The 16377-nt window shown below is 37.6% G+C and overlaps 2 protein-coding genes across 2 annotated transcripts; both read left to right on the forward strand.

Annotated features, from left to right (window-relative positions):
* Positions 1-80: 80 nt before the first annotated feature.
* LOC137737369 (D-cysteine desulfhydrase 2, mitochondrial) lies at positions 81-3102 on the forward strand. Its single transcript, XM_068476822.1, has 7 exons — positions 81-788; positions 1025-1342; positions 1489-1531; positions 1635-1973; positions 2195-2324; positions 2448-2621; positions 2722-3102. The coding sequence occupies exons 1-7, from the start codon at positions 687-689 to the stop codon at positions 2975-2977; spliced, it is 1362 nt and encodes a 453-aa protein (XP_068332923.1). The 5' UTR covers positions 81-686; the 3' UTR covers positions 2978-3102.
* A 7634-nt stretch (positions 3103-10736) lies between these two features.
* LOC137737994 (protein terminal ear1 homolog) lies at positions 10737-14198 on the forward strand. Its single transcript, XM_068477590.1, has 5 exons — positions 10737-11600; positions 11775-12429; positions 12540-12683; positions 13417-13558; positions 13662-14198. Exons 1-5 carry the CDS (start codon positions 10880-10882, stop codon positions 13995-13997), a joined length of 1998 nt encoding a protein of 665 aa, XP_068333691.1. The 5' UTR covers positions 10737-10879; the 3' UTR covers positions 13998-14198.
* Positions 14199-16377: the final 2179 nt, after the last annotated feature.

Consider the following 16377-nt stretch of genomic DNA (forward strand, 5'->3'; position numbering starts at 1 on the left):
GCGTTAATGTTCCACATTGGAGCAATCTTTGTTTCATAGTAAAATTCTTACCGGGATTTGGTTAAAAACAATATACTGTGATGTTACGTGTTTAAAAAGTGAACTGTTCGTCGAATAAACGCTTGTCACGTGGCGAATTTGGTTTTCGTCAAAGGTGGGTGAAATGCAACGGTGGGATCTAATGTAAATAAATGTTTTTGAGACTCATTAGAAATAGACATTGCCTATCAGATCGGGTGTCATATGGTTAAGAGCGTTTACCATTACATGTATCGTGTGTTCAAAGTTCATACTGCACAAGCATTCGAACAATTTACTTGAAACTGAATAGTCTACGGAAAATTTGACGACGGGCCTCATTTCCATGCCTTCTTCCGGGTCGCACTTCATCTTCGACTGAAGCGCGGGCAAGCTCATCTTCTTGGAGCGTTGACCCGACGTCGAGAGCGCCGCCGGCGGCGCTCCGATACTGGCGCGGCGAGGATTCATTTTTGGGGGGTTTTAGTGTTGGATGAGACGGTAAAATTGATAAAACCTTAAACCGGGTGGGACCCTAAGCCCATTTCCCACCGTTCGATCTTTACGGCTTGTCATCGTACGGTTAATAATAAAACGCGCCATATCTTGTGACGTTTTCTGGTTTCCGACTCCAGTTCATCATCCCCTTCCAATTATCTGCTGGTGTGATGAGGATGAAAGTTGAATGCTTTACCAGTAAGAGCGCGATTTCGGCAGCAATTAACCGCGGCTTTCACTCCGGCGTCGTTTCGAAAGGCCGTCGGATTCAGGTTCTCTCTCTACCTCTCACCATTGAAGCCAGGCTAAGCTTTCTGTTGCAAGTAATGGGTTGGACTAAATTTTGGATTTTGCATATTAGTTCTGGATTAAAGTTGGATTAAAACGATAACCCTTTGTTTAATTTAATCGGTCCAGCATGCTCATGACTTCGGATTTTAATTAAATTGTTATAATGTCGTACGTGTTGCAGATTGATGAGTGTTTTATTTTTGCCCCAATTTGGCAGTGTGTTTCCAATTTGAACTTGAGCGGTGGAGATTTTGTGTCAAAATTGCTTGATAGAAGATGGGCATTGCCTGCCCCTGATGCCAAAATTCACCAAATAGTGTTTTCTAGCAACAAAGTAGCAGAGCCAGGCAAAGCCTTGTCTGATGTTTCCTTCTCCAACAATACCAACCCATCTTTTATGATGAGCAAGAATGATCAAGAACCTTCTTTTTTTGTTGTGAGGGATGATTTGTTGCATCCGTTGATAAATGGTAATAAAGCGCGAAAGTTGGACGCGCTGATTCCCCTCGTGGAAGATCATTCCGTGACTCATGTGGTGAGATTCTGATCCTTCTAAGATTGTGAGGGATGATTACATTGCATCATGCATATTGTGTTCAACTTTCAGGATTGTGATTTGTTGAATTTGAATTCCTTTCGAGACCAAATGGCATTCAGCTGCGTTTTTTTTTTATTGTGTAGGTCACATGCGGAGGCTGTCAAAGCGCACATACAGCAGCTGTTGGTGGGTAGTTTCTAGCTGCAATTGCTATGGGATATAGCTGCAATTTTGGTGTAAAGAGCTATGTGCATCCTTGCTCATATATGGCGATTTTTGTGTTCTGCAGCTGTTTCATGTTCAGAGAGAGGACTTAAACCACACTTGCTTCTACGAGGGGAGCAGCCAGAAATACTGACCGGCTATAACTTGATTTCAACAATGTATGGAAGTGTCATGTATGTTCCGAGATCTCTGTATGCCAACAGGGAAAAGATGCTAAAGAGCCATGCTGATGATTTGGCAGGCAGTAGTAGTAGTGTCGTATGGTTCGATGATATTTTGGAGGCTTCTTTGAGAGAAGATGATGGTTCTCAGAATTTTTTGCAAAAGGATGCTTGGAAGAGTGACCGTCCTTGTAAAATTGCAATCGTTAACGAAGGTGCAGGAGATGTTGTAGCATTACTAGGTAACGTAACTTTTAGGAAAAAATAAACCTCTTTTTGGTTCCATGTATACATATCCGCATTCTTTTAATTGGGGAGGGGGTGTTATATAGTTATTGGATGTCAGTAAGCACATCTGATTTTTTGAATCCAATCCCCCAACATTCCTGCTCCTTGTTTCATGTCTGCAATTTCACACATCTTTGACGGCTCGGTCTTGCTTTCTCCTAATTTGTTTTCTCAGGTCTGATTCGCCTAGTGCAGTACTTATCCCAGAATCACTTACTTGGGAAAGAGAGGCCCTTGAAGTTTGTTGTAGATTCTGGAACTGGGACAACTGCTGTTGGTTTAGCACTTGGAGCCATATGTTTGGGGTATGTCCTCATACGTATTATTTCTCAAACATGTTAAAAATGTCATCAAAATAACGTAGCTTCTTGTGCAAGCAGACTTTTGTCAATTGCCGCATTTAAACTATTTCTTTTTCGTCGTGTCAGGCTTCCATGGGAGGTAACCGCAGTGATGCTGGCTGGTACAGTTGACGGGTATAGACATCAGGAGAAGCGCTTGATTTCCGATTTCAAGAGGCATTTTGGTTCCCAAATTGACAGCTGCTTCGATGAAATGGATAGAGGAATCGTGCACTGGGTAGAACGTCGCCATCCAAGAAAGTAAGTAGCCTGTCATCCTCTCCACAGCTTCTACAATATTTCATTTATATATTCATCTGTTTTCTGTAATATAAGTTAAACCCTGCCCTATATCTGTCAGGTTTGGCAATGTTTTAGAAGGGGAAGTAGAGGCATGCCAACACATTGCAAAACAAACCGGTATTTTGGTGGATCCAGTGTATACACTTGCTGCGTGGGAGATGGCAACGATCCTTCGTGAACAGGAAGCAGAAGGAGGTGCAACGGTGGTGATGATTCACACTGGAGGCACTCTAGGCTTGTTTGGATTAGCACAGAGGTACAGATCCTACTTCTCTAACCTCAAAACTGGACCGTCCAAGTCGAGAGAGAGTTGAGTCCGCTGAATTCACTTTAACCGTAAGGCATTTGTATCTCCATTGTACTTTCATCCAACCTTTTGTATCGAAATTGAGAAATTATAGAGAAATGTTCGACGTCCAAACTAGTGTCATTTTAAACATACGAGCTTATTTTGGTAAATTGGAGCGAATTGAACTCTGAATGTATCTTAATTTTAACCCATTACAGCAGTCGGGACAACTCCAAGGGCTTATTAGACACAAGAGTTTAGTTGGTATGGGCCTGGCTTGAGATCGGACTCCGGGCTGATCCCTCCCAAAACTGTTTAGCAGAGGATAAATACAAACCTAAGCCTATGGCCCAAAATCCTGAATTGGGCTTCTGAATATTTTGAATACCGCTACCCAAGTAACACCATCTTATCCTGATAAAGATCTTTCAAATTTGCAAGTTACATGTGCTCTGCCAACAAATTCTCGCGCTCTCTCAGGGGCTATAAATCTGGGTTGGGGTTCACTTGCATTTTTGTGTTTGGGAAGCGCTTTAAGAGTGTGTTTGTTACACCATACTGTCTCGAACTAGACTAGCTTCAGGGACTAAGCTGGACTGGCTTAGACTAGACTAAGCTGAACTAGCTTAGTTAAGTGTTTGGTGCAGTGTCGGACTAAGTCACAGACTATTTTTTTTTTGCCATTTTTAATTCACTTTTGGCTTAAAAATTAAACAAAAATTAATAATTAAAAGGCAGTGAAGTCTGGAAATGAATGGACCCAAGCACATTTTCTTTCCCTTTCGTTCCTTTACCCTTCCTTGTTTCTCTTCTCCATCATTTTCTCTCTATCAAATTATGCATGAATCTCTTACTTTTCTTGTTTAATTAAGATAATTTGTTGGTTAACCATTCGCCAAGCCTTTAGAGATTCCAAAAAGAAAGGCAAGCCTTCCAGTAACCAATTAAACCTGCAAATCCCAGGAAAAAAATAAAAAATAAACCCCAGAAACCAAAAGAAAAAAAAAACCCAAAAACCCAGAACAAAAATCGATTTATTGAGATTGCGAAGCATTCATGGTGGAGATGACCCAGTCGATGAGGAGGCAAGCTGAAGGCAAATCCAAAATCAATAGCTTCAAAGCCACAACCATGGCAATAGCGAAGGAGAAGAAGATGGCAGAGATGACCCAGTTGACGAGGTCATCGTCGGAGATGAAGAAGTCAACGAGTTCATCATTGGAGATGAAGTCGTGCTCGAAGCTTGTGCTATCGAAATCGACGTCGGGGAGGTGATTCGAGCAGGACGAAGAAGTTCTTAGCTAGTCCGATGGTTTTCGAGGGGACACGCTAAGAACAACTTGTGAGGTTGTTAGTGAAAACGAGTCCTAGCTAATCCCATTAAAGCTAGTCCAGAAGGAAACAAACACAGGACTAGACTAATCTTTAGTCTAGTCCAGTCCAGTGAACTTTAGTGAGGGGAAACAAACACCCCCTAAGTGTCTTTCCAATATTCTCGTGTTTTTGCTTAGGAGTTTCTTTCAAAAACATTTTCACCAACACGCTTTCAATTATTTTAAAAGTACTTCCAAACGAATCATATCGTACCCAATAAAAAAAGACATAAGAAAGGAACACTTGTCCCAACGAATGTACGTGTATATACATGTGCGTATAATATATATATATATATATATGTGTGTGTGTGTGTGTGTGGCAGTTGCAAAACGATTCGCCACAGTAGAAGGACACGACATGGTCCGCAATGCGATTATATGCAGTTATGCTTTATGTATGTGTCTTGTGGGTGAGCTGGTCTGGTGGCAAACCAAAGGCATGAACAAAACAAGAGGAGCAGGCAATATTCCTTGTACCAAGGTAAGGGGAAGCAAAACTTGATGGTCTAAAGAACCTTTTTGTCTCACCCAATATTCCTAGTTTACCACTTAGGAGTAGCTCACACTTGGGCCAATCAAATAAAGCCTATACATGATTATTTGTGTGGCCGTTGATGCATTATGAGACATATCTGTATCAATAATTAAAAATCGCATTATGGAATCAACTGTTAGAAGTCGGAAACTCGCACATGTGATTGTCTATATCATCTCTCTAAGAAGTTGTTACATTTGTCTGTATGATCACATGTGACCAGAATGCGAACGACTCAATCGGCCAAAAGTTTTCCAACTCAAGCAAGCAACTGTCCGTAACATTTATCTAGAACACTATTACACTTGGCTTTTATCCAAAATGAGCTGGTGAGTGGTAACTAACGCGCAAACAAATCTTAACTATTGATGCATTGTATAATTCACATGCCATTGTTATTAGATTTGGCCTCGTCCATAATGAAGTGATGAGTAGTGGTGACCTATCTTTGTTTTGACAGCTTTATACGTTGGTGGGGCGCACTTTATGTCGAAGGCACAGGAATAAGAAACAAAAGATGGTACAAAGGTTATAGTATGGCAAGGCAGCAGCATAGGTGCATAGGGAATGTCTCCTTAATTATGTGTCTCTTGTTTGTTTGCCTGCTTTCAACTTTTTCACAATTGTGCGTGACTCAACTCCTTAAAATAGGGTCGATGGAGATTAAAACAAATGAGGAAACATCTCTTTCACTTCTGTGTGCCATCAAAAGGGCTCCATTACAAAGTATAGTGCAAGAGAGAGAGTAGTGGCCCATGAATCATGTGAAGCAAATGGGGATCACAACAATATATATGGTTTATTTTTAGCTATGCTCAAGAATTTGATTTTGATCTCATTTTGCTCTTTGAAATTCATTTTGTCATGTTTATGTTATTTTCGTAAAAAATCGTCAAATATGCTGATGTGGATTAAAACATACTTTTTTAGAATAAATTTTTTTAGCTACGCTTCTTAGAACTCGATTTCGATTCCACTTTGCTTCCTGAAACTCAAAAGTCGTCACTTCACTCATTGAAACCTAATATTCACTTCACTTTTGCTTGTGTATGTGTATTCTGTTAAATAACCCTCCGTCCCCTTCTCTAAACGTTGTTCATACATTCATCTCTTCTCTCTTTATCTCTAGCCACCTTATCATCAGTTCCATTGATTTTGCTATTTTTATGAGCCAAGGCAAAATGAGGAATTTGGATTTCGTTTATGGAAAGAGGAAGATGAGGAAAGACAGAGAAATAGGAAAAGATGAAGGCGTGGCATCATCAAAGTCGAAAATAACAGAAACAAGGCAATGTGAAGTGAATTTTGAATTTCAAGGAGTAAAGTAGTGACTTTTGAGTTTTAAGGGGCAAAGTGGGAACAAAATAAAGTTTCAAAGAGTGTAAATACAAATAAGCATCAACATAATGGTTATTTAACGGAATAACAGAAATAAGGCATAGTGGAGCGAATATTGAGTTTCAGAGAGTAAAGTCGCAACTTTAGAGTTTTAGGAGCCAAAGTGGGATCGAAATCGAGTTTCATATAGCGTAACTAAAAATAAGCCTATATATGACTAGTTAGCTAATAAGTTGTGTATAAAAACATTACCTCTGTATGAACACACAAAACCGACCCATTATCTCAACAATTCTTCAAAATAATAATGCATTTTACCTTGTTTATCATTGTTTTTTAAGTCAAAACGATAGGATATTGGCAAAAATACTTCTCCAACATGTCCTTAATCCACCTACAATGATATATCATGTTTGCTTCTTTGTGAATCGAACTTAAGACATCAAGTATCATTAAGTTCAATGACAATGTATTATCCGCCTTTCTGGCATATAATATAGCTTTTGATATGTAATAACAAAGTAACCATATAACCCTAATTACCACACTGACATTAGTGGGACAATATATACGATGTAGTGGTGCAAATTATACATATGGTGCAGTTCTTACCAAACTCAAAGATTGAGGAGTAAATAATGCAGATGGACCACAACGAGGAGGAGAGATAATAAATAAATAAGACCGTATCGAAATGTTTGCACGTACCTTAATGTGAGAGAGGGAGACAAGAGCATGCAAAGTATCGATGTTTGGGGATATTAAGGTCGGGACCGCATTGGTAGTCTCATCTCATGTTTGGACCCCATGACCGGATAGTGGAAACTACGGCGCACGTGTGCTACTCTTAAGTAATATATACTAGTAGCTAGTACTAGATTTACACAAATTTTTGTTCGAGTTCATCTTAATTTGTTTATGTCTCGAAAGAGAGGATGGAAGTTGGGTGGATCTTCGTGGAAGCAATTCGAAGTTTGAGCTTGTATTGTTGTTGTTGGGATTAAAAATAGGGATTTATGGGTGGAGAAAAATGTTATTTTGATCACATTTGAGATCTGAGAGCTCGTTTGAGATTGTTTTTTGTGAGAAATATTTATGTCCAAAGCGATTTTCTTACAATTGCTTTTAAAAATACATTAAACTTTTACTAAAAATTTAAGCGTCTTTTTAAAACACACTTTAAACCCAAAACTCGTGGTTCTTTAGAAAGTACTTCTAGGACCTGAAAGCACGAGTTTAAGGTTTAAAATGTGTTTTAAGAAGACGTTTCTAAACCCTAAACTTGTGTTTGATAATACTTTTAAATTTTGTTATCAAACGTGTTTAGAAATGCTTTTGATAACAAAAATGTGTTTTAATCATTTAAAAAGTAATCCAAAAAGACAATTAAATATGAACAAATGAGCGATATTGATTAATTTGAACAACTTATGGCATGTGATATTATCTCTCATCGAATGATAAACTATGAAACTTCAGTAAAAAATGAAATCTTTTTTTAATTCCTTCACATATTATTTGATTTTGAATTAAATTAATGCTCATAGTAATTCGATATTAGCTGAAGACATATTGTGTATGTGGCAGACATACACAATGAAACTTCTCTACCTGTTATGTGCAAAAATACTCTTAAATGTAAGGTGCATTCTTATATCAAATGATGAGAGTCTAACATAGAGATTGAACGTAAATCTTGAAGGAGAATGTAAACAACTATCTCATCTACACCTTTCCCTCCAACTTCTCGTTTAGTGTTGCAATCTTACAATGTTACTTGATAATCATAATTATCTATTTATTCGAGTCATCCTTAATTACCATTGTAATAATTTTAGTGTTGTAACTAAAAAATGTTGATTCATTTACTTGATGATTAACTTTTTATAGAGATAATCTAAAAAAAAAAAAAAAACGATTAAAAAGTAAATAGTTCAATGCATGATGAAGAGCTTTAAGAAGAAAGATTTAAAGAGATATGTTAACGAGGTTTTCTTAAAGTATGATTTTCTATGAATTTTCTGTTACATTACAATTTAGCATCAACATTATTTTATTATGTTAAAAATATGAGATGACAGAAAATCTATAAAGAGTTTCAATTTTAAGAACTTCAACTCCCAATTCTAAGGTCGCTTATCGAATACCGCGAAGCACCTTGGTCCTTGCAGACATCAACCAAACTATGTACGAATCGGACTAATAAGATGATTAAACATATATATCGTACAAATTAAAAGAATTGGAAATAATAATTAGCGAGTGGTAATGCCAACAATCTGCGGACATTCTTGAACCAAGCAAGTAAAAGCTTTTCCTGTTTCCCATGTTGCTTGTATACACTTGTAAAACAACTGCTAAGAGGAATAATTGGTTTTATAGTGGAATTTTAATATTTTTTTACGGTATTAGTAAATTGTCTCATGTGTGAAGCTTACAGCCACACATGCTTTACTTCACTGATCAATATATGTTGTTTGCGTATTAGGTTTGAAAATTTATTGTACGTGAATGAGCATGTTAAGAGTATTAATTTCACATCAAGAAAATGAGGAACGTTAAATGACCTTATAAGTAAATTGGGCTACTCCTCATATTACCAATTGATTTTAGGTTAATGCTCCATTTGATTTGCAAATTTAGTTTCAAAATATAATCTTCCTAACATTATTCTTAATTTTACAGTAGAACATCAATTTCTCCGATAACCATCCTATAATTATTCAAATATTATTATTCTCTCCCATTGTTTGTTTGACTCAGAGATTTAACCTAATTCTTCTTTTAAGATAGTCCCTAAATTCCCAATACTATATGACATAAATTTAATTATTTTGTTCACCAGTAAATAATTAAATGTTCAATTAATTGCAAGAATAAAATAAAGCATTATATTTATTCCATCAAATCATAAGGTTTGTAATTCAAGTAATTATAAGAACATTAATCGTGCACTACTCGAGCATTTATATTTGAATACCATCTCTCAATATTACTTGTACGAAAAACAAAGACACGAAAAATGTATTTCTCAATCTCAAGCCTCGAGATACCCCAAGGGGTACATTTTTTTATAGCAAAAATATGATAGATAACAAAAAAAAAACCGAGGATGATTAGTCAAAACAAGGTCGCATTAAAAAGTACCCAACTGAATCATTTTCGGATTCTTTTGATAAGAATTTTAGATATCTATGAATTGTATTAATTAATTGTATATCATGTGATCATTTTTTATGAAATACTGTTTATGTTTATTTTTAAATAAAAATATTTAAAATAATTTTTAATATTATAATGTTCGATAAATAGATACAATTTACGAATTCTCGAAATTCTTGTAAAAAAATCATCCGAACTCAAAAAGTACCATGCAGGTGGTAGCAGAGCAATAATTATCATCCGTTTACGGAAATCCCTCTTTTGTGTCGCAACTTGCTAGCTTGTTCCTTTTCGTTTGAGAGATTTTTTAGTATAATCGTCATACGAAGTAGTGCATTATATATTTTTATAGAAATATTGGATTATGTGTGTTAAAAGGTTAATAATTTAAACATTAAAAATTTTCACAACACATAAAATACTATCCGTATTTCCGTCACAACTAAAAATTTCTTCTTACCCTCCATAGCCTCCAATCCCCTTCATTCGCGCATCTTCGCACACTCCACTCGTCCTGTTTTCCACGTGTACGACCCACGTTCATTCTCATCCTTTACAGGGACTCAATTACCCCCATAACCCCAACGTACAAACTATGCCCCGCGGTAATCGGATAACTCCGGGGTAGTATGGTAATTTCACGGCGTTTTTTAAATGGATAGAAGTACATTTTCAGCAACTTTGGTTTGAAAAAAGAAAGTAGTGGAAAAGGAAACATGCCAAGCCCAAGGCCCTCTGTGCTGAGAGATTTTTCAGTACTTTTTTTGGGAAAGGGATCTTTTCCAAATCCATTCCTTCTGATTCAGCAAATTAAAGAATTTGTGTTGTTGAAATTTGATCAAACGATTAAATTTATTATAAAATTTAAAATAGGCTCCTGTTTGTAACCGTTGAATCAAATTTTAACAACCAAAATTCTCTAATTTGATAGATTAGAAGGAAGGAATCCGAAAATGTTCTTATTTTTTAATTTTTAAAAGCAATACATCATGTGTTATTTTATTACTAGGAGGAATTAAAAACTAAAATTCTTTATGTAAAATTAATAAGTAGGAGGGTATTAGGATTATTCATACACTTGGGGTTCGAAACTTTTTATTTTATTTTTAAATTATTGTAATAATTTTGAATTCTTCAATTTTCATAATAATGATTAAATTTTAGAAAAAACTAATTATGTGTATCTAGCATAATCTGAGGTTAACTATACTTTCTTTTCAGTATAATTAATATCGTTTGTTAAAAATAAAAATAAAAAATGATGTAACGCCCTTGTGGCCTCGACACAACTGTGCTGTGCCTGCTTTTCTTTATACTACAGCTGCCTATACTTAACATCCCAGCTCCATTTTCCAGAGAGAGAAAGAGGGGAGAGAGAGAGATGTACTGTTGCACGGGAAGATAGCTGTGGAATTTGACCAGAGCAACAAATAATCAACTAATATCTCCCAGTTTTTATTCGCCGGAAAGTCACGACTTTCCTTACTTACAGTGGTTTTCCGACATCATCCACCACATGGAAGATACCGGCTTTGTACGGTTTCCGGGAAGTCTGGACCCCGGAGCCCAAGAGTTCAGACCCAGTAACCCGAACCAAATACCCATCTTCGGGCCTCCTCAGCCGCCGCCACAACTGCTACCACCGTCTCCATCTCCCCACCAGGTTTACTATCCCTACCCACCACCGCCAATCAGCGAAGTTGTATCGTACGCTCCGTTCTCCGCGCCAGCCGCGTACGTTAGTGCGGGGGCTACTGTATGCGCACCGTTGCCGCCTCCGATGGCGGCTGCCACACGCGCAGTGCTTCTGAACGGGGTTCCGAGTGACGTCTGCGAGGGGACTGTGCGGAGGGAGTTGGAGGGGTTCGGGGAGGTGAGGTGGGTGCAGATGGAGAGGGCTTGCGACGGTATCGTGACCGTCCATTTCTACGATCTGAGGCATGCAGAGAGGGCGTTGCGGGAGATTCGGGAGCAGCACATGCAGCAGGAAGACAGGATTCGTAACCACTACGCCGCCTTGTCGTTCACGACGGCCACATCACCTCTGCCGCCTCCTATTTTCCCGCTTCCGTTTCCTCCGGGTCGCGGCCTCATCGCCGGGCAGGCCGTGTGGGCCCAGTTCGTCATTCCGGCCTTGAAAGCCGTCCCGGACGGCCACAATCAGGGCACAATCGTCATTTTCCATTTGGACCCGGTCGTCACCACCTCCGCTCTCAAAGACATATTCCAAGCTTTTGGTAGTATTTCCTCCATTAATTTGTTTTTTCACGTTATTTTTTCCGGATTTTTGTGGGGATAATTAAGGAGTAGGTCTCATGCGTCTTTGTCCAACGTTTTTCATGGCCAATGGGAGAACATGGGACCTGGATTTTGTTTCAATTTTGTCGGGTGTAATTTTGTAATTTTATCAGGTGCTGTGAAGGAATTGAGAGAGACGCCATCGAAGAAGCACCAAAAATTCATCGAGTTCTTCGACGTCAGACACGCGGCGAGAGCTCTCGAGGAGATGAACGGCAAAGAAATCAACGGAAAATCAGTTGTGATTCAATTCAGTCGGCCCGGCGGCCACAGCCGGAAGTTTTTGAATGCGGTGGCTCACACTGCCCCAACTCTACTTTCGCCTCACAATCTCTTTGCACCGCTGCCGCCGGAGGACTTGGCTGTGAAATTCTCTAGACGCTCGAACAGTTTTAGATTGGCGGGGCCGCGGCCTCGTCTTTGTACATCCTCTACGCAAATCCAATTTTCATCGACTAGGAGCAATAATAGATCAAGTAGTTCTAGCGGCAGCAAGGGAATGGTAATTAGCAGAAACAATGTTGAATCCAAAATGGCGGGTTTAAATTTGGATGCAATCCAAGAGAAAAGGTGGTCTTCGTCTTCGAAGAAGATGAGTTGCGGGAGCTCGCAGAGTCCGAAGCAGCCGAAGAGCAGTAGGGGGAAGAAGGCAAGACAAGCGAAGAAGTTAGATTCTAAATTTTTAATCAAAGAAGATGCCATATCGGAATCCACCAGCGGAGATACCAGAACCACCGTCATGATCAAGAACATACCCAACAAGTACAGGTAAATATATTTTTTAGGGCAATTCATATTTCTGTTCTTATTTTTTTCAGTTTTTGTTTTTGCTGTGATGGTGATGAAATTGTTTTTTTGGTGGTGGATTATTGTGGCAGTCAGAAGCTGCTGTTGAACATGCTGGACAACCACTGTATCCACTGTAATGAACAGATCATTAGCGCCGGCGATCACGGTGGTGATGATGATGAAAAGCAGCCTTTCTCCTCCTACGATTTCGTTTATCTTCCCATTGATTTCAAGTAACTTTCCTTTTCTTTTATTCTATTTATTATTTTGTTTTATTAATTGATTTCTTTAGAAATATCAAAATTATACCTTATAATTGTACGAATTATTTATAGGGGAATTAGCTAAAATGGTGAAAACATCAACTTTAATTTCAGAATGATTAATTTACAAAATTGTCTACTGGCTTGGTCATGAATTTTTATTTGATATTAGTAAAGATATGAACATTCTCTTCGGCGACAAAAAAAAGGTAAGAATTAAGATTCTCTCCGTTCTTATTACAATTCATTTCCTTTTCTCTTCTCACATTATGTTTTGTCCTTTTTTTTTCTATATAAAAAATTTAAAATAAAATGTTGACGTAGCTTAATTGGAATCGATTAAATAAAAGGGGAGGGAAGAGAGATTAGGAAGGAAGAGAATCATATCCAAAGAATTGAATTATGCTATACTTATCACTTAGCTGTACCATCATTTGTATTATCTCTGTAATAGAGATAGGGTTTGCCAACGCATGTAAGTCTCATCTCTATTAGAGAGATGATACAAGTGATGCTACAATTAGATAGTAAAAGTAACATTTTTTGGACAAAAAATGGTTTGAAGTTCGTCACCAAAATGCTTCTGCGATCATTTTTATCTTCTCTCGTTGTAAATTTTATTTCCAAAATTGTGATGATGTTCTGGTACACATTTGTCAAATATCAAATTCATGGGTCGAATTCAAATGTGTGGAAAGCACAGCAACAAGTGCAATGTGGGATATGGATTCGTGAACATGACGACTCCGCAGGCAACATGGAGGCTGTACAAAGCCTTTCACCATCAACATTGGGAGGTCTTCAATTCCAGGAAAATCTGCCAAGTCACCTACGCTCGAGTTCAGGTAATAAGTCTCTTTAATTTCCTCGTTAAACATTTTTATTTCAGCATAATCCACCATCAAAATTGCTAATTATTATTAGCTATAAATATTAATTAATGTGAAGGGATTGGAGGCGTTGAAGGAGCATTTCAAGAACTCGAAGTTCCCGTGCGACATGGAGCACTACCTGCCAGTGGTGTTTTCTCCGCCTCGGGACGGGAAGCAACTGACCGAGCCACTTCCCATTGTTGGCGTTGGCGCCCAAATTAATAATAAAACCCACTCCTCCACCACCTCCTCCTCTTCCACCATTTCTCTCCTGCTCCCGCCACCTCACCATCACGATATTGATTACGACGCGCCTGTGTCCGCGTGTGATACGGACGACGACAGCAGCCAGAACGGCGGCGCCATGGCTGACGATGATGATGAACAAGATATACAACTACCACCTACCTAGCTATAAGTTCATTAGAAAAAAAAGGCAACCGGCAGCGGCTACCTCCACCGCCATGTTATGTCGTGTTTTGTAAGTTTTCTTTTTTCCTTTCAGTCCAAAGTTGACTAGCGTATATTCTCGAAGGAAAGCAAAATTGCAAGGGCTCGTATTGATTTCTTGTTTTGCTAATGTAGTTTGAATTAATCTAGTGTGTTTTCTTCATCTTCTCCTTAATGCTGCTGAATTTATAATCATTCGTGATGTAGCACGGAGTAATCAAAAGGGTTACTAACGTAAATCGCTTGAAGAACAAGTTTGTAATCTACTAAAAATTTGAGAGAAATCTCAAAGGGTTGAATTGATTAATGGTTAAATGAATACAATTAATACGTCCGCATGCCTTAAATAAAGATTACAACCGTTAACAACTCAAATGATTTTTAGGATATGTTTTTTGGGTCCGGGACTTCCAGGAAGTAAAATGACTAATTAAACATTAATCGGATGAAAATCGAAAGGTTTGATTTTTATTATGAAACTTTAAACACAGTTTTGGAGGTTGGCTGAAAGTCATCATATATCACAACAAAGCTGTGAATTTGAATCATGGTGTCATTTCCTTTCCGAAAAAGTATTATGGATTCAAATCGTAACTCGGATGCTAAATCTGTAAACTTCCGCATGTATCATTTTGTTTTTCGATAGTTTATTTTCTATTTTTTTTGTTCCATTATGCTATTTGTTGTACATCAATTTAGAATATTTTTCATGGAAAATAATTTGAACTCTAAAAAGTGTAGCTAATTTCCACCCTTGAAATTAAAAAATGTATACCGCGAATTCAGATTTGCTAGCAATATTCTGCTTTGAATTTTGTAAGTACTGCAATGGTTTGGTCAGCCGTACATTTTCCTATTGAACAAACATAATATCGTTTAATCATTAGAAAAACTAAGAAAGTTAAAAAAAAACTTTAGTTTTAATGAAAAATGACAAATAAAGATGTAGTAAAGAATAACATGAAAAGGTAAAAATATAGTTTTGTGTTAAAAGTAAACAATATCATGAGTATTTTGTTAAAACTTCCTTAATCATTTTCAATTGTATTGTTTAATCGTTTCATTAACATTCATACAATTTAGCTAGGAAAGGGATCCTTCCTTTCACCAAATCCTTCCCACCAACTAATCTAGGTACTTGAAATTTGATCCAACGGTTAAAAATATGGCTCACTTTAAAAGTTATAATAACTTTAGCCGTTGGATCAAATTTCAAGAGCACAGATTGATTGATAGAGAGGATTTAGTGGAAGGGATCCGGAGAGCATCCATTTCCATTTAGTTGTACGTTTACTTTAAAGCATTCACATATATGGTAGTATAATAATAGGATTAGGGGTCATTTAATATTATGATCTATTGATATTTCTATTTATTTGTAAGTGAGATATTTTAGTTTCGATTTTCACCAAAGGCGAATTTGAACTACATTATTATTAACTCGTTGTGAGATTTAGCTCACTTCCATACCTTTTAGTATCGATAATTTTTTTGGTTAGGTGTTTTTTCCAAAAAAAGGAGATTGAGAAAAATGGAATAGTACTTTCTATGGCATTGGTCTGGTTATGTAGTGTACCCGATCTGCACTGCATATCTCTCTGGGATATAAGTTGACGATGGAGTCAGATTACATTAATTTACGATCAAGTCTGTGACTGTCCGCCCAGAAGTATGCATGCCTGCCTGCAAGTCTCTGATTACTTCAAATACTAATAGACCTGGCTTCTCTGCACTCTCACTTCACATACACTTCTATTTCTTTTTATTTGTACGGTTACGGCTAAATCACGTTAATATTTTATATTACTATTATTTTTTGTTTTATTATCTTTATAAAAAAATTAATATAAAATATTGACATAGCTTAACCGTGACTGTATAATATAGATAGGGATGGAAAGGCAGAGAAGCCAGGTCCAATACTAATACCACTATTCAGGCAGCCTCCCAATGTAAGTCCGAGCAACCGGCATCACAGCCCTAATAAAGTGTTTTGACAGGAAGAAAAAAAAAACCTCTAAAAAAGTGTGAGAAATTCTTCCATAAATCAAAGATTCAAAACACAATTATATTGGCAGGTTTCGTTTCGTGACAATAATACATACGCTTCAACTTACACGTGATTACATGGACAATTCTTCTGCTAAAGTACTGAACAAAAAGCAAGTAACTTTTGCTAAACATATGGCTTGGATAGTAAGCTGACTGCAGCTGCGTCCATGTTTTGCCATCGCCTGTAGAGGTTTGGCTCAGTTATCTGCGTACCTAGGGGGGGAAGAGAGAGAGAGAGAGAGAGAGAGGGTTGCTCGTGAAGTTGGTGACAGGTAATTCGAATCTGATGA

Source organism: Pyrus communis, chromosome 6 (genome assembly GCF_963583255.1).
Source record: "Pyrus communis chromosome 6, drPyrComm1.1, whole genome shotgun sequence".
Lineage (NCBI taxonomy): Eukaryota > Viridiplantae > Streptophyta > Magnoliopsida > Rosales > Rosaceae > Pyrus > Pyrus communis.